A 25109-nucleotide genomic window follows, 5' to 3' on the forward strand; every position below is an offset into this window, starting at 1 on the left:
GGGCACCAGCCACCACTGGTTGCTGGACTCCAACTCTCATCAGCCCCAGCCAGCACAGCCAACATCCCATCCACCAACATTTGGAGCACCAAAGGTTCCCACTCTACTGTACGGAAAACAGAAGTTTGGAGGAGAGTTGTGAAGGAAAGGAAAGAGGTGGCCCCAGGGGTGGCCAGAGGTGCTCTGTGAGAGGTCAAAATTTGGCAACCCACCACCTCTCACCTCCCGTTCTGCTCCATCCACTATGTCATGGTTGTGACACCCTGCAGCACCCCCTAGGCTCAGCACCCAGTGCAGTGGGACCAATCCTGCTGCCCTAAATCCACCTATGGGTGATCCAGTATTCCAGGTAAGGCAGGGAGTCCCACCCATGGGCTGGAGCAGGGAGGGCAACCAGAGAGAATGTGCAGAATCACTTTAAGGAAAAGGAAATCTTAATTGACTTGCGAGCCGTAGTCAAAGCAGGGAACGGCCAAGACACAGCCAGAGTTTCATCAGCTAAGGAGACAAAGATGGATCATGGGTGGGTTTCTGCCAAGTTGGGCAGGAAGAGCACAACCTAGGCTGTGTACACATTAGCATTTACTCCGGCTCCAGTGATCTCCCAGGGCTGGTGCTTGAAGCCAAGTAAACATGGCAATAGGCATAATCCATCTGGACCCTGCAGTTCCTTGAGAAATACTGCTGTTTGATGCATTTCCCCTCAAACCAGCTTGCATGTGAATTGAAAATGCAAGCTGAAGTTTGTAGATCTGAGACAACTGCTGCACATGCGCAGATGACAGCTTCATTGAATAAGAGCTCAGGGGAGTTGTAGGCTGGAGGAAACCAATCAGGTAATTCACATGAGGTGATAACATCCTCACCCTCTCTCTGGTGTGTCCAGCAATGGGACTTGAAACACAGCAGGAGGAGACGACCTTGCTGTGTTTTAAGCTGCTGGTGTGTAAAAGGTTGAATGTGGGGAGCAAAGAAGATAAAAGAATCAAAGATGAAGCTGTGTGCGGGGTCCTACTGGGGGTGAGTGCTGCTGTTGTTGTTAAGGGGTCAAGGAGAGTAAATATAAGCAGTTCCATCTTGTCCATGTTGACTTTGAGTTGGTGATTAGACATCAGTCCGGTTGTAGCATTCATGTGCAAGCATTCTCAGAATGGGTGGAGGATGGGGAGAGGCAGCAGTGGATGTCGTGGTGGAGCTACACCACCCACCTGCCCTCCATCCAGCTGAGTCACTGCAGCATATCAGAATGGAGGAGACATGGGTCGTGACAAGAGGCAAATATGTTGGCAGAGTCAATCAGGTGCTCCTGCTAGCATGTTTGCCACCACACTGACCTTGCCACTGCACCTCTCCCTGTCGCCACAACATCAGCCAGATGGAAGTCAGGCACAACCCCATCATGCCGCCCTCTGCTGAAGCTAGGCCATGGTCTGCCCCTACATCCCTGGTTCTACTCCCCATTGAGCAGGAAGATCTGAAGGAGGGGGGAATCTATGCATGTTTGGCTGAATGTGCCTAGACTTTCTGTGTCATGAAAACCTTTCGGCATCACAGAATCAGCAGGGAGCCCACAGGAGTGGTCAGTAGTGTGTGTGTGTGTGTGTGTGTGTGTGTGTGTGTGAGAGAGAGAGAGAGAGAGAGAGAGAGAGAGAGAGAGAGAGAGAGAGAGCACACTTACAGATTCTCTCTTTGTGCACAGCATTTGGCATCACAGTGATGGATCTATGGGCACAGTCAGTTAAAACATATTTTTTTTAAAAAAAGCAGAGGGCATGGGTTACAGTAACCTCTCATCATAGTGGGGGACCCATATAGACAATCCCTTAAAAAAATATTTATTTATTTAAATGACAAATGGGAGATCTTGGGGCCAAATGCTATGGATTAACCACTCCTGAAACACCACTCCTGAAACATTTACTGGGGCTACTTGGCTGCAAAATATTGATGCTGTTGATCTTACTTATTTTTGATGAATTGTCTATCAGGAATCTGTTCCTTTTATCTGTTGGCTGTTTTATGTATTTTAAAAATGTTGTTTTTTATTATGCCTGGTGTTTTAACTTCAGGTCGCTCTGTGGATTCATGGTGAATGGAAAGGCAGGCTACAAATATTTTTAATTAACAAACCAAACATCCTCTTCTCACTAAAAGACGCTAACAAAAAAATAAAATAAAATAAAATAAAATAAACCACTCCTGAAACAGTGAGAGAACCAGCTAAGGCAGGGTTCACCAATCATTTTGGACCAGTGGGCACCTTTTGAAATTTGAGAGAGTGCTGTGGGTGCCATTCACAAAATGGCTACCATGGGAGTGTGGCGTAATGCAATATGGCTGCATAGGAAAGGGCATGGTATAGCACAAAATTAAGAGCATATAAACATGGTGATGCCCTGTGGTGCCCCATAGTGTAAATCTTCCAATGTTTTTCTCTGGCCATAAACCCATAGGTAGGATGAAGACTGCTGTAATTCTGTGTTCCCATTCCATGGAGCCTATCCAGGAGAATACTGTGGCCAATGGAATGGGCTGCCATGGGGGGAGGGTCAAGAAGCAAGGAAAGGTCTCTGGAAAGGTCATCTGTCAGGATGACTGGGGCTGACTTAGTCCCATTGCCAGGCCTGAACCTAGATTGGAGCAGGTCTAAGTAATCTGTGTCATCCACAAAATATGCAGCTGTCTCACCAGAACTCTCTCTTCCACTTTCCCCACAACTGAGTATTTGCAACTGGTCAATAGTTATTCCAATCCAAGGAATCCGGGGCCTTTTTCTTTCCTCCAAAGTCACTCTGTTGATCAAGAGAATAACCAGAGTTGATGAATGGGCATTATAGCTAGTCTGGAAAGTTGTGCAACTTTTCATGGAACAGTGTAAGAAATAAGCCAAGAGTTTAGGAGTGGGAGAAGCCGTAGGTGGAGACCACAGCGAGGAGGGAGTCAGCAGAAGTTGCAGAGGAGATAAGAGGGATAATGTTTCTGAGAAAGTCGGTGGACCGCAGGTCACAACAGGCGCAAGAAGCTGGAGTCACAAGGTAATGACCGGAGAGGAAAAATTCCATTAATAGAGCTAACACAGGGCAAGAGAAAACAAGATCAAATGAGTGAGTGGAGGAGTCACGCCAAGGCTGTAGGCCAAAGAAAATCAAAGAGGGGAGAGAAGCAGCAGTAACTATATTGGTGAGATTATCAGCATGAGCACTGAATTTATGCTTGTGCCTTTATTAAAGTTGCAGGAGTCTGCCAAAGAAAAAACCAAGCCAAACCTGGCAACTTCAGGCTCAAGCTTTCATCTTTACGGAACAAAATGTAACGTGTTTCTTGCCTGGCCTTTTAAGTTAGCTATTCCCAAGTTAAAACTGTGTAAAGCTTTTGTGATTCATGAACATCCAGATTCCTCTGGGCTGTGGCCTTTCATATCAAGCTGATATTATGCACCAGTCATTGCTACCCATGTCAAAACCTAGACCAGCGTTTGAAACAGCAGCTACTCTTCTCTTCTAGTTTGCATGTTTACTTTGTAGCCTGACTGACATTTTCAATCTCTGTATTCAGGCCCTGGGTGGAAAGGCTTGATGAGATTTGTAGTCCAAAATATTTGGAGGGCACCAGTTTGGTGAAGGATGAGCTGGGCAGAGCCACATTCCTCAGCAGGAGTGACAATGCACTTGCAAATGGCTTTGGGAAATCAGAGGCTAACAAGCCGAAGAACAGTTTACAGGGGAGTGGTCATTTTTAACCCCTTCAGAAAGCAAAGCATCATGCATTCCTTGAGCTTTGTTATTTGGGCAAGGTCAGAATGGTAGAATGAACAGGGTATTGGATTTGGAACCGCACAATAAAGTTCAAATGAAGCCCAGCCCTGAAACTCTCAGCTGTTGAACTGTGAGAGACAGACCAAGCCTTCCAAGAAAAGGATCCACAAACTATTTATTTGCTTAACCCTCCTTAATTGCCTGGCTGTGAGGATTAAATGGCATAAGGAATAGAGCTACCACTGTTTATTTTGTATTCCAAAGAGCTTGTGCCTGCAACAGCTGCCTTGACAGGCAGAAATTCAACTGGTGCTGTTTTCCCCCATTACAGTTCCTAGAATTGTCAGACTGTGTGGTGTGTGGTCTTTAAACTATCAATCCAAAAGTCCCCAGTTTGAATCTCACCTCTGCAATGAACTCACTAGGTGGTTTTAAGGCAAGCCACTCTTGTCAGTTTCAGCTTCCCAATTTGTAAAATAGGAATAATAAGATGACATCACAGTAGAAAATAATAATTGATCTGAAGGGCTTTTGAATACTCTGATTGTATGTTACACATATTAGGTATGTTATCATTATCACCATTAACTAGATGAAACTCTTGTCAGATTAGCACTTTTGCTAATCTCCCTCCATTGCATGGTGTGAAATAGCACCTTCCAATTCAGTAAGGCTCCTGCAAACAACAGCAGCTGAGCTAGGAGGGCTTTCTGAGTCCCTTGCTTCTGTCTTTGAAGACAGTCAAGAGTTATATAGCCCTCTGGCTCTGCATAGGCATAGCAGAAGGCAGTGGTGATGCTATGAACAATGTTTTGAACTCCCTTTCATATAATACTTTCCCTCTTTGGCTGTTGTACAGGTTGTGCCTCCTGGGTATATTCGCATGACTTCTTTTCCACAGTCAAGCATAGGAAAAAAGCTGTGTCTCGGCCAGCATGCTAGAAGTTTGTTTGATCTGTGCTGGGATGTAACTGTTTTTCTAACGGAGTCATGGCCTCGTCCAAGAAACAGGTGCAGATAGGAATTGCAGAATCTACTTAGCAAAGTTATATAAAAGTTCAAAAACATGGGGGGGGGGGGGAAACGTGGGGAAACGTTTGTTAAACCTGAGACAAGAGAGGAAATATCGGATGGTGCAGCCTGCATGGGAAAAACCTAGGGACTGGCCCGAGAACTGCCAAGGAAATTTATTTTGTTGTGCAATCAACCTGGACTTGATTATGAGCTAGTCTGAAAGCCATTCCCCAAGGCTGTATTTGTAGTTCTTTGCCTCCCCTTCTAGCCACAAAGGAAACAAGCAGCACAGAACTAGCAAATGAAGTGGAAAGCCGCATTCACAAGCCATCAGCTGGCTGATATATCATAGGGCTCCCTCGCCCACTTGGGTTTTATTATGCTGCCACATGCCTCACCATTGCATCACAATTGCCACCGCAGTGCTGCGAGTTCATTGCAGTCAGGTTGTTGCTCTTGACTCCGTGCCTTTGGCTAAGCCACTCTGTGAATCCTTTTCCCAAAATGGGCAGGACTATCTTTCCTGTTAGCCCAGCAAGGATCCTGCAGGACAGCTTGCAATTTGATGGGTAGATCTTTTCTCAGCAGAGTAACATGGCAATGGGAAAAGGTTCTCATTCTTAATTGTTGCATAATGTTGCATAATGGCTAAAAACATGGGAGTTCTGGGTTAGGAGAGTTCTAAAGGGGAGGAATTATGGGGTTGGCATGGAAGGCATAGTTCATAGGATGAGAGGAAGGTTGCTCTGGGCACTTATGGTTTCATTAGGATTATTATTTAGTAAGACAGTGGGTGGCATCTAACAGTTGCTATTTCAACAGATTCTCCCTTAAACTCTTGCAAAAAAAGAAGAAAAAAGAGGCTCCAGAGAGTTGAAGGTTGAAGATTCTTCCTGAACGGTGTAGGTGTCTGCAGGGAGAAATCATCAGCCTTCCATGAGTGGAAGTGTCAGGTGGATCAAAACACCTTCTGTGAGGATACCTATTAGATCCCACTCATTTTTTCACCCGTGCCATTTCAAAGCTTTGCCTCTTCTTTTGCTTCCCCTTGTCCATAGAAAGCAATGTAGCGCCAACTCAAGTCTGGCCCAACATTTTGCTGCCTGAAGTGAGGGACAAGATCTCCCTGCACCGCTGCCAACTGGTAATTGTATCTCACTTCAACAAGGGTGATAGGATAGTGCCTTCTACAGCACCCAAAACAGCAGACTAGTTCAGTGGGGCTAAGACAGATCTCATAGCATGGCTGGAGCAGGTCCTTAGGAAGGATAGCTGGGTGTGTGTGTGTGATTGTTGCTTCCACCCCACCTCCCAGCATGTGTCACCTGAGGTGGTTACTTCATTGGTAGGGGTGGCCCTGTATGAACAACATTACTCTGGATTAGCGTGGGAAGATAGTTTGCAGAGAAAAGCTCAGACAAGCCTTGTCACCCAAGAAAGTATTATCACCTAAGCACTTTCTTCATTAGGTCCCATTCCACATACAGCCCTTGCCCAAAATCCTGGTTCACCTCCACATTCCCCTTACACCCCGCAAGTCTTTTAGTCCTGCTGTGAAATACTGAGGGTGAGTAACTTCTACGCATTTCCATGAAGCTAACTAATAAAACCAGCTTGGTGAGAGGTGACAGAATGGGATCAGAATACGAGTAATTAGTTTTACAAAATTTGCTTCCAGTGTCACTGTAGGAATGGCACTCTTTAACAGTTGTTAAATCCCATAATCCCTGCTGAGGATTTGGCCTGTTGAGTTTTATACTGCACCTCGTGCTTTTCATCTTGATGATCCTGGGGAATAGAAGGGAAGGAAGGGCATTTCTTCAGCGAAACTTGCCAATGCATCAGAGAAGCAAGTGCCGGTATGAAACACAAACTGCAGACTAGGACAAAACTGAAATGGAGAGGAACAATTCATCCATTTTGCTGAAGCAAAGCAGGTCTATGCCTGGTTAGGGTCTGGACGAGAAATCACTTGGCAGCCCCACATACTTCATGACGCAAGAAAGATGGAAATAAATCTACCAAATTATATTTGGCAATAAAAACTAATAAAGCACAGAAGGAAAGCATCCAGGGAGAGAGCACTGGGTCTTACCTGGCTAAAGCCCTCTAAACATGGCAGCTCTGTGTGAACATCTGTTGGAAAACAGATCAAACTGAACAGCTGAATGCCAGGGATATTTTTATCACTGCATAGGTTTCTGTTCAGTGCAGAAGGAGCTGTTCAAGACAACCATGAAATGGTTAATATTAGGGGTGTTCATACATTACATTCAACCAGTGTATAGTCCTTTGTACCTGTGTACACAAATACTGTACATACAGTACAGTTATGCACATGTAACATTCAATGAGTCTGTCAGGTCAGAGGCATTTCTGGGGAAATGAGGGCAGCAGGCTGCAGCACTTTGCTCTAATTTGGGTCCCTAGATGTTGTTGGACTACAACTCCCATCATCCCTGACCACTGGTCCAGATAGCTAGGGACGATGGGAGCTGTAGTCTGGGGACCCAGTTTGAGAAAGGCTGCTTTAGAGTGTCTGCTGCTCCTGCTGGTTTTTTCTGTCTCTCCACCCCTCTGCATTTATATGCTGTTCATTCTATGGCATCTTTTGGACCCCCTTGGGCTCCAAATTCCACACCGGACCGAGCCATAGTGGGTTGGCAGGGAGCAGAACAGCCCTGCTAACCCCTCCAACAGTTTGCTTAGTGGGGAAAAACATTTGGGCATGTGGGTAGACAAGACACAGCCAAAAAGGGGGGGAACCAACAGTAGGCCCCACATGTGCAAGCATGCATGTACTTCAAATCACTAGCAGGGAGTTACAACTCAGGCAGCGATTCTGCCTTTTCAAAGACCTAACAGGGACTTGGGACTGCAATCCTATATGAAATCTGGGGGTAAGTCCCACTGAACTTAACAAGCCTTAAGGGATTGTGCTGCTGGTCTAGTTTGGTTCTGGTGTCTAAATCCAGTTTGGGGAGGTTGTGGAAAGTTCCCAAAATGGACCCTGCAGAATTGCTACTATAATGTAAAACAAGAATACCCTCACACACACACAAAAAAACCAACAACCCAAGATGCCCCATAGAGAAGATATAAATTACCAGGCAGCCGATGAAACTGGAAGCCACTGTTTTAATGTAAGTGACTAGGCTCCTCCAAGGCAAATCAGAGATTATGGATATCAGACACAGCCGAGGTCCTGTGCGTGTTGTTATCATAAGAGTAACAAAAAAAGAGAAAGGAATTTACGGTAAACAATGAAAGCTCTGTAGCAGGCAAGGCAGGTACTGCCAAGTAACCACACCTTAAACCTATGGCAAACACAATGAAATGCCTGATTGTTTAAAACAAATCTGGTACGAAATAATTAGAATATTAAGTTGCTGGCCTCTTTTTACATCTCGGAGTTGGAGGTGCAATTTAAAGGCGGGGGGGGGGGTGCTAGTTATGTGTTCAAGAAGTGGGGGAATCAAGGGAAGCATTGTCTGTCTGTCTACCTAGGAAACATGAGCACTATATCTTATCATTTTTGTTCTCTCAGATTTTCTCATAAGTGTAGATGACAGAGAAAAAGCTGCATTTTCACCTGTAAGCCCTCGACATATAAGATGCATTTATATGCATTATACACTACCCACTGTTATTTTGCAAGTTTTTTCTGACCACTGTCCCCCCCACCCTTCTTTGGATGAAGATGTAATTTAGTAGGCTTGACAATCTACGAAAAGGCTGGTTTTTGTCAGCCTCTAAGCACATTTAATAGGGACGTGGGTGGGGCTGTGGGTTAAACCACAGAGCCTAGGACTTGCCGATCAGAAGGTCGGCGGTTCAAATCCCCGAGACGGGGTGAGCTCCTGTTGTTCGGTCATTGCTCCTGCCAACCTAGCAGTTCGAAAGCACGTCAAAGTGCAAGTAGATAAATAGGTACCGCTCTGGCGGGAAAATAAACGGCATTTCCGTGTGCTGCTCTGGTTCACCAGAAGCGGCTTCGTCATGCTGGCCACATGACCTGGAAGCTGTCTGTGGACAAACGCCGGCTCCCTCAGCCTATAGAGCAAGGTGAGTGCGCAACCCCAGAGTCGGTCACGACTGGACCTAATGGTCAGGGGTCCCTTTACCTTTACCTTTAAGCACATTTTAACTAGATGTTTGTAGCTCAGAAACTCATTCACAACTCAAGTTAACCTTTCAGGATCTTTGGGAGACTTTCAGCTTTGAAACCTAAGGCAAAGGTCAGGAAAAAGCAACATAGGAACTGATCCTCAATTTCTGGAGTTTAAATAAGTGAATCAGGAGCATGCAAAGCACTTAGGACATGGTGCATTTAGACAAACCTGGCAAGGTGTCTCACAGGATAATTTGCCATTGGCTGACGTAGCCTAACCCTTCCCAGGAGACTGCCTCTTCACAGCTGAGTGCTTTGCCCCTGAACATTATCCAAGTTATGCTTTATTAATCAGACCATTTTCGTTGAGATTATGTTAATTACTTGGCAGATTAGGTGCTTATCTCGGAGAGTCACACTAATCATTTACCAGGGTCTGAGCCTTTAGTGTAGCAGGCCTTGCCCTTCGGAACTCCTTGCCAATAGAGGCTCAGTAGGAGTCATCCATATACACTTGCAGACATCTTCTGTATTATTCAGACAGGCCTTTTGAACCTGAGATTCTTTGCCAACCAGCTTTTACTGATGTGTTTTGTTGTGTTTAGTGTAATCCTGTGCTTTTAGCCTGTATACTGCATTGCAATATTTTATATGAAAGTATGTTTTAAATGTTTAAATAAACAAGCAGTACTATATGTTTCCTTGTATGTGGTCTGAGTGCAGAAGGCAGAAAAGGAAATATTACGGTACTTTCCATAAGTTGATTGAATTCACTAGGGTCAAGGAAATTGCATTTGCCCTGCCTATGTGCTATAGTACTTAATAATAAACATTTTAATTTTAAACGTTACACCAAGTTTGTATGTTCTGGTCTCCAAAAAATTTCGCATGCATAGTATATAAACTACAGGTTTACTGCCTTATACTTCTGCAGTTGTGAAGACCACATATTTTCAATTGTGTATATGCTAACATATAGCAACATGAAGAAAACATAATAATGTTCCCAGTAATATTTTGAAAGTCAAAAAGTCAGTAGAGGAGCAAAACATATCACATAATTTTATTAACACAGTATCAACAAAATAACAGAACAAGGAAAACTTCAAATATATAATTTCTTCCCATCTTAGTCATTTGGGGTAAAAATGTTCTAACAAAATAAATTATCTCTTATTTCATAGAATACACAGGCTCATTATCAGTCTTTCCTAATCAGATGTTTATCACACAAAATATTTATTTCTGAATGTGTGCACGTATGTGCAAAAAACCATAAAGATTTGGCAGTATTACTCCCTTCCTGAGGCTATTCAAGAATGGAGTAGCAGTTTTTTAAAACAAAACTTCTTCCATGGTCTACAAAATACTCACTTCTCAAGAACAAACTCAACAGCCAGAAAAAAATATTTCATACTTTCTTCATGCTAATGTGGATCAACACTGACTCCAGAACAGTCCAATATAGAGATTAATTGCTGTATTGTGCATTTCCCAGATTTAATTTGTTTACAGTGGCAACAAAGCTATAAGAGCAAGGAGAGTTCACACTGAACTAATCTCGCGCAATTCTTCCTCAAACACTGTTTATACTTTTACAGAATAATCTTCCTACTGAAGGTAAACAGACTGATGAGAGTCTGTTTTGGAGTAATGTGATTATTAAGGTTCTACCATTAACATCTGAAGGATGTATATTCTGGATCTTATACAGATAAGTTATGCAATAAGTACTATTGCCTTCCAGTGTGAATAAGATAGTATCCAAAACAATATCTGATCGTGCCATTCTAGTTATCTGAAATATTTGCAAATACCGTAGTAGAAATAATCCACCCAAGAAGTGTTTCAAAATGTAATTTTTAAAACTAAAAATTGAATGTTAAAATCAGGATTCCAAAACATGTAGGAGACAATCATGGGAATGTTTAAGGCGTCATCAAAGTTACACTGTAAAATACTTGCCATTAGAATCTAATTTAATATTAAAACCAGGCAACAAGAAAATTTAGAATATTTAAACAACTTCCATTTTTTTCATCCAGCTGTTCACTCTAGCAATTGAATAGGATACCTGAAATAATCTCCCAATAAGAGTAACTAATGAGACAACAGTAGCTGATTACCACCAAAAATGGAAGGGGTGGCTTCCAACCTAATTTTCTCACTGGTACTATCATTTTGCAGAGGATTACCATTTAGTTAAGAAACTAACGGTTTGATTCTTTTATACGTAAGGATCCCTGTTTCAACCAATGTTTTATAAATACTAGCAAATACGTTTTATTTCTTGTTAACTTTAAGTATATTTGCATTGATGGCATTCATATTGTGCAGCTGTTTTAAAGTTTTAAGTAAACTGCAAGTAAATGATTTTCCTTTAATGTGTACACACTGTACAGCTGAGAAGCCACTATAACCCAGTCTTTAAAGTTCTATTGTCATGCTGCATAGCATACTTCATTATCAAAATAGAAGGGTGGAGAAGCTAGCAAACTAGCCCGAAATCTGTCAGCATATGCTAAAACGTTTATAGGCAGCTTCCTAATACTAAGTCAGACCATCAAGCTCAGTTCTCTCTAAACTGGCAGCAGATCTCCAAAGCTTTAGTTGCACACAGAGATGCCAGGAATTGAGCACGGGGCATTTTGCATAAACTGCATGTGCTCTGTCACTGAGCTACAGCTGAGAATCTGTAGAAATGACTAAGATTTTTACTATTCATTTAAGTTAGTTATATACTGCTTAATCACCAAGGTTTCTAAGTGGTATACATGAAGAATTTTGTTTTAGGAAAACCAGAGCACGATGTATTGGAGCATATTCTCGTCTGTCTAGTTCTGGGATAGAGAATCTACACTGGCTGCCCTTGCTCCTTTCAGCTAGCATGGCCAATGGTTTAGTGATGATGCAGTACATCATCATCTGGGAGGGCCACCTGGTCTGGGCGAAGTGGACAGGGTTTTCTGTCGCCTGACATTATGCTTACTTTGCAAGGCTATGGAATATTTTCAGTGAACGGTGTGGGTCATATAATGCAGGAAGAGCCCTACCAGATCACGGCAACAGGACGTATAATTCCATATCCTGTTTTTAATAGTAGCCAGGTAGGTCTGTGCAAAGCCCACAAAAAGGCCTCAACGCAGTAGTCCTCTCCTTTTATTTTGCACCCAAATAACTGGTGCTCTCTGCCACACTGTCAGGAGAGGCTCCACATTGGTGCAATGGCCTAATAGCTGTTGATAGTCCTCTGTTCCAGGAATTTATCAAATCCTCATTTAAAGAAATCCAAGCTAGAGGACATCATCACATCTCGTAGATGATGCAGTGAGTGTGTTATGTTAAGGAATGACTTTCAGAAACATAAAACTTAAGAGAGGAAAATGAAGTTACATAAATTTACAGTGGTAAAAATATTTCCCTACCTGCAGCTTCCCCCAAAAGATCACTGTCCCCGTTGCCAGTGCAATTCTAGAATGCAATTCAAGGAATACTTTCTATTAGAATTCAGTCTGGACAAGATTAAATATGCTTATGAATGTGTACTGCCAAAGAGTCTTACTAGGTTAACAGGACTTCCTTGGAGTGAAGTGTATTAACTGAGTAGGATAGACGACCAAAACAATAATTGCCATAAGGAAACAAGATCCATTAATCCGAAATGGAGGAGAAACGGATATGTGGAATTCACTGATAACATCAACTCACCAGAATACAAAACAAATATAATTCTACTAAAAAAAGCAAATAAGTGGAATTTTACCAAGACACATGCAGTTAGCCAATGGATATTGCCCACTGCTAAGATATAATAAGCAGAACAAGTTAAGAAATAAGCAAAAACATCTAATTGCCAAAAGCAACGAATCTCTAAATTTTGCATTTAATTTTTTTCATCACTTGATAATAAGTTAAATACAAAAGGTGTAATATGAACAGACATGAGGCACAGTTCACAAATCCTATTGTGCTGACATACCATTGCTCCAGCATGTCTCGGCCTTGCATAGCATACAACTGTGAGTAAGTCTGCCCTGTATGAACTATGGCACATTCCTTGTACTTAGCCATTCCAAGACATGTGGGTTTCATGCTGCAGCAGTAAGAAAAACTCACATAAATACTAGTGCCAAGGCACCTACAAGTCAGTTCAGGCAGACTACACACACCAAACCCCATGAACTAACACTACAGGGAGTTATATAACCCACACTGCCACATAGTCTGAGGGCAATACAGTACCCACCAATGCTGTTGAAATGATTGGAGTAGCTGCAAAGATTCCCAGTCGGGGAACATACCTCCATTCCTTCAACACCAGGTTTGGACCAATGGTAACTGCTGGGGTATGCACTGCTCTTTTGGGGGGCCAAATAAAAAGGCAAATTGGGATGATGTGTGGGACTCCTCTACTCCCTGAGTCGAAGAAAGGTGTAATTCCCACCCCTTCAGTTTGATCAGGGCACCAACAAAGCCACAGAGCCTCTTTGTTTCTGTGCCAGTACAACTCTATCTTTTCCTGTATATCTCTACGCTTCTCTCGGTCCAAGGGCTTTGCAAGAAGTGAAGGGGTCGAAAATGTTGTCTGCAAAGCACAGCATTGGGTATTTTTTTTACAAAAAAATAATAATAAGCAAAACATTTCATCTTAGGTTTTTTTTAAAAAAGTATACTTTGCTCTGTTTTAATAAGAACAAAATCAACAACCCAGAGCTCTTTAGAACTCTGCAAGCAACATTCTAGGCTCAACATTGTAAAGTATATTAGAGACCTGTGCAGGTCTACTGGAAGGCCTATAAAGCCTGTTGGAGGTCACAAACAATCGTCAGGAGAAAGGCTTATGTGAAGCTGCGAAGGTTTTTTTAAACGTACATGCTAGTATATGCACCATTTGGCAACCTCTTAATTATTTTAAGGTAAGAAAAAGACAAGATCCCCTGGGGTTATGGAGAAAAGTACATTCTTTTTACTTCCCCACAAAAAGCACCTGGAATTTGTCTGCAATTTGGCAGGCCTAATTCACTCTGGAGGCACTTCTGTGCCTATAAACTTAATCCACTCTGTCCAAAAGGGAAACATTTTACCTGTTTTTAGATTCCCCATTATAGTGAATGGGGAACACAGACTTTCATTTTATACTGACTGGCTCAGGAGCCAAACTGCAGATTGTAGTGGAGAAGTACACAGTGTGATTCAGCCATGGTTCAGAATTTTGAAAACAGCAACATAGATAACAGATATCTTGGGACCTGTGCACAAACTCCAAGCAACTACTGCAGAGCGGCTGAGATGCAGGCTTCAGGAAACAGGCAGGGAGTCAACACCCAATGGTAGTTTGTAGAAAATGTGTGTGAGTTGCAAAACCCAGTGGCGTAGCGTGGGGGGTGCAGGGGGGGCCGGCCGCACCGGGCGCAACATCTGGGGGTTAGGGTTAGGGGGCGCAAATCCACAGGTTAGGGGGCGCAAATCCACAGGTTAGGGGGCACAAATTACTTGCCTTGCCCCGGGTGCTGACAACCCACGCTACGCCACTGGCAAAACCACAGTGGGTTGCAAAAGCACACTAGTGTTGCATCCAGAAATGGTCAGTAATCACAAAGTTGATTTAAAAAAAATAAACAGATAGTGTACATAAGGAATACAGAGCTTTGTAGATGCTGCTTTCATTTATTCTAAAACTAGAAAGACTTTAAAGATCACAGATATGTAAAAAGTGATAATCCAGGATGAAGGTAAATATAAGCAAATTTTCTAGACATATATACTATTTAAATACCCCACCCCAATGAATATAAATCAAGAATTATTGGAATAAATAAGTGTTAACAGTAAGAGAGAGATGGAATTTGACTGAGGCATTCTTGAAGGGTCGGTGGGAAAACAAGTTCAATTTCATAGGCATAAGGTTTGACATTCAGATTGTGTACCTTCTTCATCTGCAAGGTAAACTGGTGCAAGAAATGCAAAAGAAATATGGCAGTCACTTTTTCCAAATGATGTTGCCTTAGTGAAAAAAGCTTCTGCCAATATATTGTGCGGTTAAAGGTACTTGAAGCAAAAATTCTGTTACAGAATTTCATAAGACAGTGACAGGTCGGAGCTGCTCCAACTGAGTTTCCAGTGCAGTTCGTTCTTTGTGAACTTCCTAGATCATGCAAACAAACAAACAAAAATCAGAATATAGCCCTTAAAGGCATAAACGCATAAAAACAATCTTGTCTTATGATGCAGACTTATAAAGTCCACTTTTGCAATCACTCCATAATTAATATACTTATAGCACTCACGCCCAAGTAAACTGATGTTACAACACTACATACTTTACACTCAATTAGTGGCTTGGGTGCAGCAGTATTGCCTAAATGTCCCACTGACATTCCCCTATGCCCTGAATGCAGGGCCTGGAATCATCAGTCAGTTTAAATCTGGGTGCTTAAGGAATTAAACACAACAGTGTATTAAAGTACACAAAGCTTCCAGAAGATGGCTTATTTGAGATGCCACAAACATTAGGCTAGCTCTCGTCAACTGATTTGCCCAACATTATTAATTTGAATCTTTTTTCTTTCAACTCATACAAATATAAAATTCACTGACTGGAATATATTAGGCCAAGCACCTAACTGAGAACATTTTGTCACCACTTGGCAGAAAAGCCAGAACTATCTTTTATGTTCCAAGATTACAAAGAAGGTGGGATGGGTGGGGAGGAGAAAGCTGGCTCCAGAGTTCTACAGCAGATTTCTACTCACAAATGGGGCGGTCTGGGATACTGGCTTCCCTTTCCCTCTGCAGTCCCCTAAAAATATGATCAAGATGGTTGAGGGGGAACCCTGGAGCAGCATGGGGCTGCAGGGGAATGGTGGAGGGATTGGCTAAAATCTGTACTTTAGCTTCTGCTGAATCCAAGCTCCTTCCATTTGTGAAAGGGCGCTTTTGGGTCTAACTCGCAGCCCCCACAGCTTAGAGTGCAAGTGATCCTGCTGCTCTCATATTTCAAGATGGGAGAGAGGGCATTTGCCTCGGCAAGGTGCACACACTTTGTGTTTTTTTTTTTTTTTTTTTTGGGGATGAGAAAGTTCCTGCAATATAGGAAATGAATTTAATTTTAAAATTGTCCTCTCTTTCAAGAAAAATCTCCAAAACAGAATAGTTTTAACTTGTCATTTTTCTGTATTCTGCACCAAAAAAGGTAATTACACTATAATAGACACAGAGAACATAAGACTTTAACTAAAAACCATCCTGCATTACAACTCAATTCAATCTCTACCTTCCACTTCCTCCACTCCAGTCAGATGAGAAAGGATGCCAAATCCCAAGTTTTTAAGTACAATATATTTTATTGGAGGATACTAGTTATGTGCTTTTGAGTTGAATGTAGGTTATTCATAAGATATAAATTTTCAGAACAAAAGCAGTATGATAGATTCTTCGTAATTTGGGATTTGGCATCCCCTCTCATCTGATTAGAACAAAGGAAACAAAAGGCAAAGATCAAATTGAGCTACAATGCAGGATGATTCAAGAAATAATTCTCGTTGTTAAATAAATTTTTATTCATATTTGCACATATTTACAAGGAAAACATAAACAAAAAATCCACCACATACCTTATACAAATTATATCCACTTCACAAATCATAAATAAGATACATAACTAAGTTAGTCTCAACGGAACCTTGGACTTCCCTCCACTCCTTTGGTAAGTATCGAATAAATTATATTGTCGCATACTTTTTAACTCTTTCACATAGGCCTTTCCCGCTGTTAGAGTTATTTCAACCCCGCCAGTGTCACCTGAGATTTAGATTCCATATACATTAAATATTTCTTCCAATTATCATGAAATTTCTGTTCGTCTTGGTCCCTTAATCTTCCTGATATTCTATCAAGCTCAGCATAATTTATCATTTTAACCTGCCAATCACTTATGTTGGGTATTACTTCTAATTTCCAGTTTTGTGCTAACATAATCCTTGCAGCTGTCGTAGCATATAGAAACAAGATCTTGTCTTCTTTTTTAATTTCTTTACCAACCATTCCTAACAAAAAAGCTTCTGGCTTTTTGGGAAATGTATATTTCAAGATTTTTTTAAGTTCATTATAAACCAATTCCCAAAAGCCTCTCACCTTGCAACACGACCACCACATATGGTAGAGGTCACCTTCTACCTCTCTGCATTTCCAGCATCTTTTTTCCTTCAACTTATAAATCTTCGCTAATTTCACTGGTGTGTGATACCACCTGTAGATCATTTTCCACAGGTTTTCCTTTAGTGCCGTGCATGCCGTAAATCTCATATTCTTGTTCCATAGTTCCAACCACCTCTCAAAGTCGATGTTATATCCAATGTCTATCGCCCACTTAATCATGGCCTCCTTCACCTCCTCATCTTTTGTATACCACTCCAGCAAAATATCATACATCCTTGACAGTGTTTTGTTCTTACCTTCTATAACTTCTACATTAAATTTAGATTTTTTATCTTCAAATCCTACTTTCTTTTTGTCTTCTTTTAGCAAGTCATTTACTTGGTGGTATTGCAGCCACCCTGTAAATAGATTTTTGATCTCTTCATATGGTCTAAGTTTAATCCCTTGCTCTGTCTTCCAAGTTAGTTCTTCATAGGTGGCATTCTTCCCTCCCATGTTTATTTTTTTTATAGTTAACACCTCTATTGGTGAAATCCACCAAGGTGTCTTCCTTTCCAATATATTTTTATTTCTTTCCCATACTTGGAATAATGGTCCCCTAAAGATATGATTTAGAAAGCCTCTATGAACTTTCACCTTTTCGTACCACAGGTACGAGTGCCACCCGTACCTGTTATCGAAACCTTCCAAGTCCAAGATGTCCCTATTTTCCAATCTTATCCAATCCTTCAGCCACAATAAACACGCCGCTTCATAATATAAACTTAGATCCGGTAGAGAGAATCCCCCTCTTTCTTTTTTGTCCACCAATATTTTCATTTTTATTCGTGGTCTTTTGCCTTGCCAGATGTATCTCGCTAAGGCTCTTTGCCACTCTTTACACTGCTTTAGACCTTTTAATACCGGAATGGTTTGGAACAAAAATAACATTCTGGGGAGAACATTCATTTTGATAACCGCTATCCTCCCCAGAAAAGATAACCTCAATCTCTCCCAGATTTCAAGATCTTTCTTAATATTCTTCCAAGTGACTTCATAATTATCCTTATATAGGTTAATATTTTTCGTTGATATCCACACTCCAAGGTATTTCACTTTCTTTGCTGTCATAATTCCCGTCTTTTGTTCTAGTTCTAGAATATCTTCCTTAGTTAAATTTTTAGTCAACATTTTAGTCTTATTTTTATTAATCTTGAGGCCTGACACCGCTCCAAACTCTTCAAATTTTTGCAAGGCTTCTTTCATACTATTTTTCGGGTCTTCTAGAGTTAATACAATATCATCCGCGAAGGCTTTTATCTTATGTTCTTTAGTCCCTACCTTAATCCCTTTCACTTCCGCTGCCTCTCTCAGTCTCTTAGTAAGTACTTCAAGTACTGTTATAAATAACAGAGGGGACAGGGGGCAGCCTTGTCTAGTCCCTTTAGATATGTCAAAAAATTCTGATGTCGAGTTATTTATTATTAGCTTAGCTTTTTGTTCATTATAGATAGCTTCTATACCTTTTCTAAATCTTTCACCCAGCCCCATCATTTTTAGATTTTCTGTCAGGAAGCACCAAGAAACGTTATCGAAGGCCTTTTCGGCATCAATGAAAATCAAAGCGGCTTGCTTGTCTATTCTGGTTTCCAAATATTCAATGATATCTATCACATTTCTTACGTTGTCCTTCAATTGTCTCCCTGGAAGGAAGCCTGTTTGATCTTTATGGATTCTGTTATTTAATACTTTTTTTAATCTTTCTGCCATTACATCCGCAAACAGTTTATAGTCGTTATTTAATAACGAAATCGGCCTATAGTTTTTCACCTCTAAGGCATCCACATCTTTTTTAGGAATTAATGTAATATAGGCCTCCTTCCAGGTGTTCGGGGTCTTTCCTTCTTTTAAAATATTATTCATCACTTCACATAGGATTGGGCTTATTTGATCACTTAATACTTTATAAAATTTGGCTGACAGACCATCTGGCCCCGGCGCTTTACCAATTTTCATCTTTGATATTGCCTTCCTTACCTCCTCCTCTGTAATCAGCTGATTTAATAATTCTTTTTCTTCGGTTGATATCTGTTGTAAATGATGTTCTTTCAGATAGCGTTCTATATCATAGCCTGTCTCCTTACCTCTTTTATATAGATCCTTATAGTATTTCTGAAATAACCTTTTTATTTCATTTGGGTCTTCCACTATCTTGTCTCCATCCCTTATCCTACAGATCATATTTTGTTTTTTCCTTTCTCTTAGTTGCCAGGCCAAATATTTCCCTATTTTATTAGCAGATTCAAAACTCTTCTGTTTTAACATTTTAACTTTCCACTCAATCTCCTGGTTTACTATCATAGAAAATTGGGCTTGTAATAACTTTATATTTTGTTTTATAGTCTCATCACCTGGCTTGATAGTTAATTGTCTTTCATTCTCCATTAACTGTACTAAAATCTCCTCCTTCTTTTTCTCTTTTTCTTTTCTTTTATGGCTGTTTTTCTGGATTAGAAAGCCCCTCATGACGGCTTTCCCTGCATCCCAAACCGTTTCTAAAGCTGTCCCTTTATTTAAATTCCACTTGAAGTACTCTTCAATTGTTTCTTTTGCCCTAATCACTATCTTTTGATCATTAAATAGAGATTCGTTCATTCTCCATCTAGGTACTCTAGCCTCTTTACCCTTTAACTCTAAATATACTGGATTATGATCAGATATAATCTGTGGGAGAATTTCAGATTTGATTAAGTTCTGTATCAATTCCTTAGTGATCCAAATACCATCTATTCTCCCCCAACTCTGGTTAGGATTTGAGAAGAAAGTATATTGTTTTACAGTAGGGTTTTTGAATCTCCACGCATCAATTAATCCCATATTGTCAACCAAATCAAAAAAAGTCCGCGGTAACTTGCCTTCCTTAATCTCTTGTTTTCTTGTTGAACTATCCAGGTTTGGTGACACCACCCCATTAAAGTCACCCATCACTATCATTTTTTGATCCATCCACTCTGTTAACTTACTACCTAATTCAGAGAAAAAGACTGCTTTTCTGTCGTTAGGTGCGTATAGTCCGACGACAATAATCTTTACTCCTTGAAACATAATCTGTACTACAATCATTCTCCCTTGTTCATCTTTATACAGTAATTTTGGATGAAGTTTTTCCTTTATATATAGAACCACTCCTCGTTTCTTAACTCTATCTGAAGCCACAAAGTCCAATCCTAATCTCTTATTGCTTAAAATTCTCTTATGCTTTCTTATTACGTGAGTCTCTTGTAGGCAGATTAAGTCGAGGTTCTTTTTTAGTAAAATATGCGCAATCTGGTTCCTTTTATTTTTATTGTTGAGTCCATTCACGTTCCATTCACGCATTTGCCTCGGCAAGGTGCACACACTTTGGTTTGCTTCCTGTATTTAACAGTGTCGACAGAGGCATATGACATAGGCTTCAGAGAGCTTCATGGCACGTCTAAACATAGATCCCTACTTGAAGTGTGCTCCTTACCTTCAGCTGTTGCTGGAGTTCACTGTTCAACCGAGCTAGGACCACGTTCGCTTCTTTATTTTTACGGATAGCTGTCTGAATAGCTTTCTTCTGTTTTGAAGACTGCCTGCCGGAGAGTAAAGACAAACCACTTTCAGAAAATGCATCGCAGGGCCTTCCTGCTGTTTGGTAAAAAGGGATGCATTATGATACTTACACCTGAGACTAATTAAAATCAAAATGGGGTGGGGGGGAGGAAATGCATTTACAAAAGAGAGTTGCTATGCAGAAATAAATATTTATGAAATCAGGGCATTCAATAAGAGATCCTGATCTTGTGGAAATCAGAAATGGAAGGAAGAAATTGTAGAGAATTGTAGAGTTAGAAGGGACCCTGAGGATCATCTAGTAAAACCCTCTGCAATGCAAGGATATGCAGCAGTACCATACAAGGATCGAACCCGCAACCTTGACGTTATCAGCACCATACTGTAACCAACTGGCTATCCAGGCATTTTAATAGCGCTATCTGTAGGCCAGAATTCATTTACTATGTTAACCTGGCTCAATTTCCTCATTAAAGCTTTCCCTATATACCACTGAACTTAGATCAGCTCAAATGGAGGGATCTCCAGTCTAACATTGCCCTCCTACTACATGACCTGACATGGACAATGGCACGCTTTTATGGATCAACACAGCTGTCCCCTATATATTAAGGGGGAAACTCACCTTAATAGGTCTAAAGACAGCACCTGTGTTTAACTTTCAGTACAAACAGTCATAAATGCGTTTTTCTGTTTAGTATAAGGAATGAGAAATATATTTTAAAATGTAAGAAGAGCCCTGTTGGATCAGATCAAAGGTCCATCTGGTCCAGCACTCTATCCCCACAGCTGCCAGTTAGATCAAAGAATCTAGTTCAACCTCCTGCAATGCAGGAATCTCAACTCAAGCATCCATGACAGGTGGTCATTCAACCTCTGCTTAAAAACCTCCAATGAAGGAGAGTCCACAACCTCCCGAGGGAGTCCGTTCCACCGCTGAACAGCTCTTACTAGAAGCATCTTATTAGACGTTTGTGGGAAACCTAGAAGCAGGACCCAACTTTTCAAAGTACAATAATCTATTTGAAGTCCTCTGCTACTCGTGTTCACCAGAAATAAATAGCCATCATGACTACTGATATTATCTTTGATTTTTAAAAAGCAAGTTTTTTGTTTCTGTTTTACTAGCATATCTGCACCTACTAGTATTTCCCCTATGGAAACCTTATTAAGAACATTTGCATACCGATATGTTTGCTGCCCCACCTTTATTAGTTAATATTTTCATGGGTTTTTTCCCCACCTGAGCGATAGAGGTAGTTTGCATGTTACGAAGCAGTAGTAAAAGCATAAACAAAACTCATTTGTACTCCCCTGCTTCTTTGTAGCATGCAAGAGACCAAAGTTATGATGTTACAAAGTAAAACAGAATTTCCAGTATGAGTCTTTAGATTTTGTACATCCATCTGTTCTACTTTTTTTTAAGTGAATGTGTTAGCAATTTTCATCTTGAGAGAAAACCAAGAAACTGGAAAAATGGGGGAAATATAGGCTAGATAAGCAGAATTGTTCCTGAGAGAAGCCTTTTATGATTTTCTGCAAGGTGTTAGCAGCTCTTAAATGACAACGTGATCAAAGGCAGATACATTTGTTTTAAAAACAGCACAAAGTCCATGTGAAAAAAGTGGAGTTAGCTTTCCCACTCTCTAAAAAGAGAGGTGACAATTTGATCTTTGGAAGAGAATCCCAATGATTTTTCCAGAAAGTCTTCCCCCTGTTTCTTCTCTGCCCTCCGCCACATCCTTCAACACTCTAGCTGAGGAAAACGAAAATATGCTGATTTGACTGATAAGTAAACTTCAGTCATTTACTGTTCTCAAAATAGGACTAATTTGTTATGCCAGCAGCAAATGCATCTGTTTTGAAAGAGTCAATTAGGCTCTACAAACAACACTAATACTTTCAGATCACTTAAAAACTCTTAGGAAGAGTTCCAGCCTTCCACATTACTTGCCAGAAATGCATACTTCAGAAGGGTGTGACTTTATACCACCATTTTTCAGGTACTATATGGGATTGGAAAACTTTTTTTAAAAAAAATAAAAATTGGCTGCATGGATTCAATGGCCAGGTAGTTATTCCTTCATTGTACTGATTCCAAAACACATTTCAACAGCCCTCAAAATCATGGAGCCAGAACACTAGAACAGGTATCAAAGTTCATCTATTCAGTCTCTTGCCATACACCAGGATTTTCCGCCTACATCTCTCCATAGATTAACTGTCCTTTTTCCAGATTCCCGCCCCTGCCCACCCCTAATCCACAGAAGAGTATTTCAGAAGGCTAGATGTCTTTTTCAGCGAGTCTGCATGCTCTAAGTACTAAGAAAAAACAAGTGAGTTGCATAAGCTGTGTCAGCATCTGGTGGTTGTGAATTGCCCAAACAAAATTATTTTCAAACTTCACATCTGGAAGACAGTAGAAGGAAGTGCAGCTCACTTGCACTTTTTCCACATTCCGTTTTTTTAGAATGCTTTATATCCCTCCATGTTGCCACAAAGCCCTCTCCCCAATTTCTCATAAAAGTCAGCCTTTTTACTTTGGGATTGTATGGTGGGATTTGATGGCAGGCAAGGAAGGGGCTACACTTTTCGTGGGAGAAAGTTCCTGGTTCTCTAGCGTCTGGCTTTCAGGCCGGAATTTCCTGCGAATCGGTTTTGATGGTGGTTGAGTAAGCAACACCTCCTGTGGGGGGGGGGGGGAGAGAGAGCAAGGATTAAAATAACTATGGATGATTCATTAGGAAAACAACAAAGCCATCAGAATCTCATAAACAATTTTTTTCGGACCCAAAGAGTATTGTTTACTTTGGCTCTGTCTATCCTCATTCCGTAGACCAATTTAATTTATCTCTGTTATGGCATCATCTCTTAGGAACTAGTATATTCATACCTGGAGTTCCTCAGGAATTAAAAGAAACCAAAAAATCAGTGCAGCTTGAAAGGTTCCATTCACTATGTTGATTCAAAATGCCATCCAAACATAGATAAAAGTTTGCTCCTTGGTTTCTGGAACCATCGTGCAAAATTTAGCTGCAATTGGTGCAGTTCTGAAAAATTCAGTCTGCCATCTAGATTCAAAATGGCAGCTAACTGTAGCCATAATACACACAAACAACAACAACCACCCATCCTGCTTCTTGATCTCAGAAACCAGCATGTAAAATCTGGCTACAATATCTTTAAGAGTTGTCCAAACTATAGCAAACAGATAAACAACTTTCCATAATATATAGAAGTTTCCTGAGCAAATCCATTGCTAAGAATAAGGGTTGCCTAACATCATAATTATGCTCTTAATTTTTGTTTATTTCAGTAGGACCACCACAATGAAGATTCTTCTGAATCAGTTTATTTGGACTGAGACAATATTCCAAAGGCAAATTACATTTACAGTGTAAACCGATACAGTATACATTATATGCATTGACAGTATATACAGTAGCCCATGCATTGACAACTAAAACAGACTTAGAGCTGGAAGAGGAGGAAAAATACAGCTTACAGTATAACATTGCATATTTTCAGCTGAGCAGGTTTTTATATGGTCAGCCTGCATTGGTTGCCAATTTTCTGTATGTACTCCAAGTGCAATTCTCTGCCACTTTTGTAGCAAGGATACCTCATTTTTCAAGCACTGGATGCAATTATATACCTGAGAGAACATTATTATTTCTTCAGATAACTCTTACCTATTGCCGTTGCTACAAGGAAGGTGCCTTGATATTGTTATAGCACCTATAGGATACTACTTGAAATATGAATGGTCTCAGGCTACACATCACTTCCTTTTCCTCCATGCACGTATTTATGCTGTTGTGTGAATATTGCTACCTATCACCCACTTTTCTGAAGCAATCAATAAAGCAAGAACTATGACCCCAGCCTGAATCTTTCTTCCTTCTTTCCTTGCCTCTACCTTCACTCAGCACCAACAGTCAGAAAGCTAGTGTTCAGCCAGTTTCCAAAATACGTGGTGGGAAAGTCTGAATAACTTAGTACTCCAGTTAACCCCCCTTTCCTTAGAGCCCCCTTCCCTTTGTGCTAGTAAAGCCCTCCCTTTAGGAAACAGAACCGTAGGAACCTCAGTGTTCAGCTCTCGTCAGTCCCTCTCTCACCTGTACTCTTCCAACTTGCTTCAGTTTTCAGGGGGTTCTTCCTGGGCTACATTGCTCCAGCCTTACAGCCTTACTCCCCTATATCCTTATCCTGACTACCTTTGTCACATTCCATTTCTCTTATCTGTGTTTCAGATTTAGCTAGGAATGTGAAGGAACACACAGCTGCCTGTTCCCTCTTTTAAGCTGCTCATATTTTTCCATTACTTTGAGAAGAACCCAAGATGCCTTGCTTAAGAAATGCAGAGTGTGGGGTTCAAGGGAACCAAAAAAGGCTTGTCTCCATTCAGCTTACACCTTTTGCCTCCTGGGAAATGAAAACAATCCATAGCTTGTTTTCATGGAGGCACCGCAGACCACCACAACCATGTTTTCTCC

The 25109-nt window shown here is 40.9% G+C and overlaps 1 protein-coding gene across 4 annotated transcripts in view; it reads right to left on the reverse strand.

Annotated features, from left to right (window-relative positions):
• Positions 1-9916: 9916 nt before the first annotated feature.
• The window catches only part of REPS2 (RALBP1 associated Eps domain containing 2), a 76509-nt gene continuing 61316 nt past the window's right edge, over positions 9917-25109 (reverse strand). For all 4 annotated transcript variants that reach the window (XM_077927482.1, XM_077927481.1, XM_028727598.2 and 1 more), the window contains 3 exons: positions 23154-23299; positions 20528-20633; positions 9917-15025 (listed from right to left, as the gene is read on the reverse strand). In XM_077927482.1, the coding sequence (XP_077783608.1) occupies positions 14957-15025; positions 20528-20633; positions 23154-23299 (321 nt within the window). In that variant the 3' untranslated portion in view covers positions 9917-14956. The remainder of the gene's footprint in view (positions 15026-20527; positions 20634-23153; positions 23300-25109) is intronic.

This window comes from Podarcis muralis, chromosome 4 (assembly GCF_964188315.1).
Source record: "Podarcis muralis chromosome 4, rPodMur119.hap1.1, whole genome shotgun sequence".
NCBI classification, from domain to species: Eukaryota; Metazoa; Chordata; class Lepidosauria; order Squamata; family Lacertidae; genus Podarcis; species Podarcis muralis.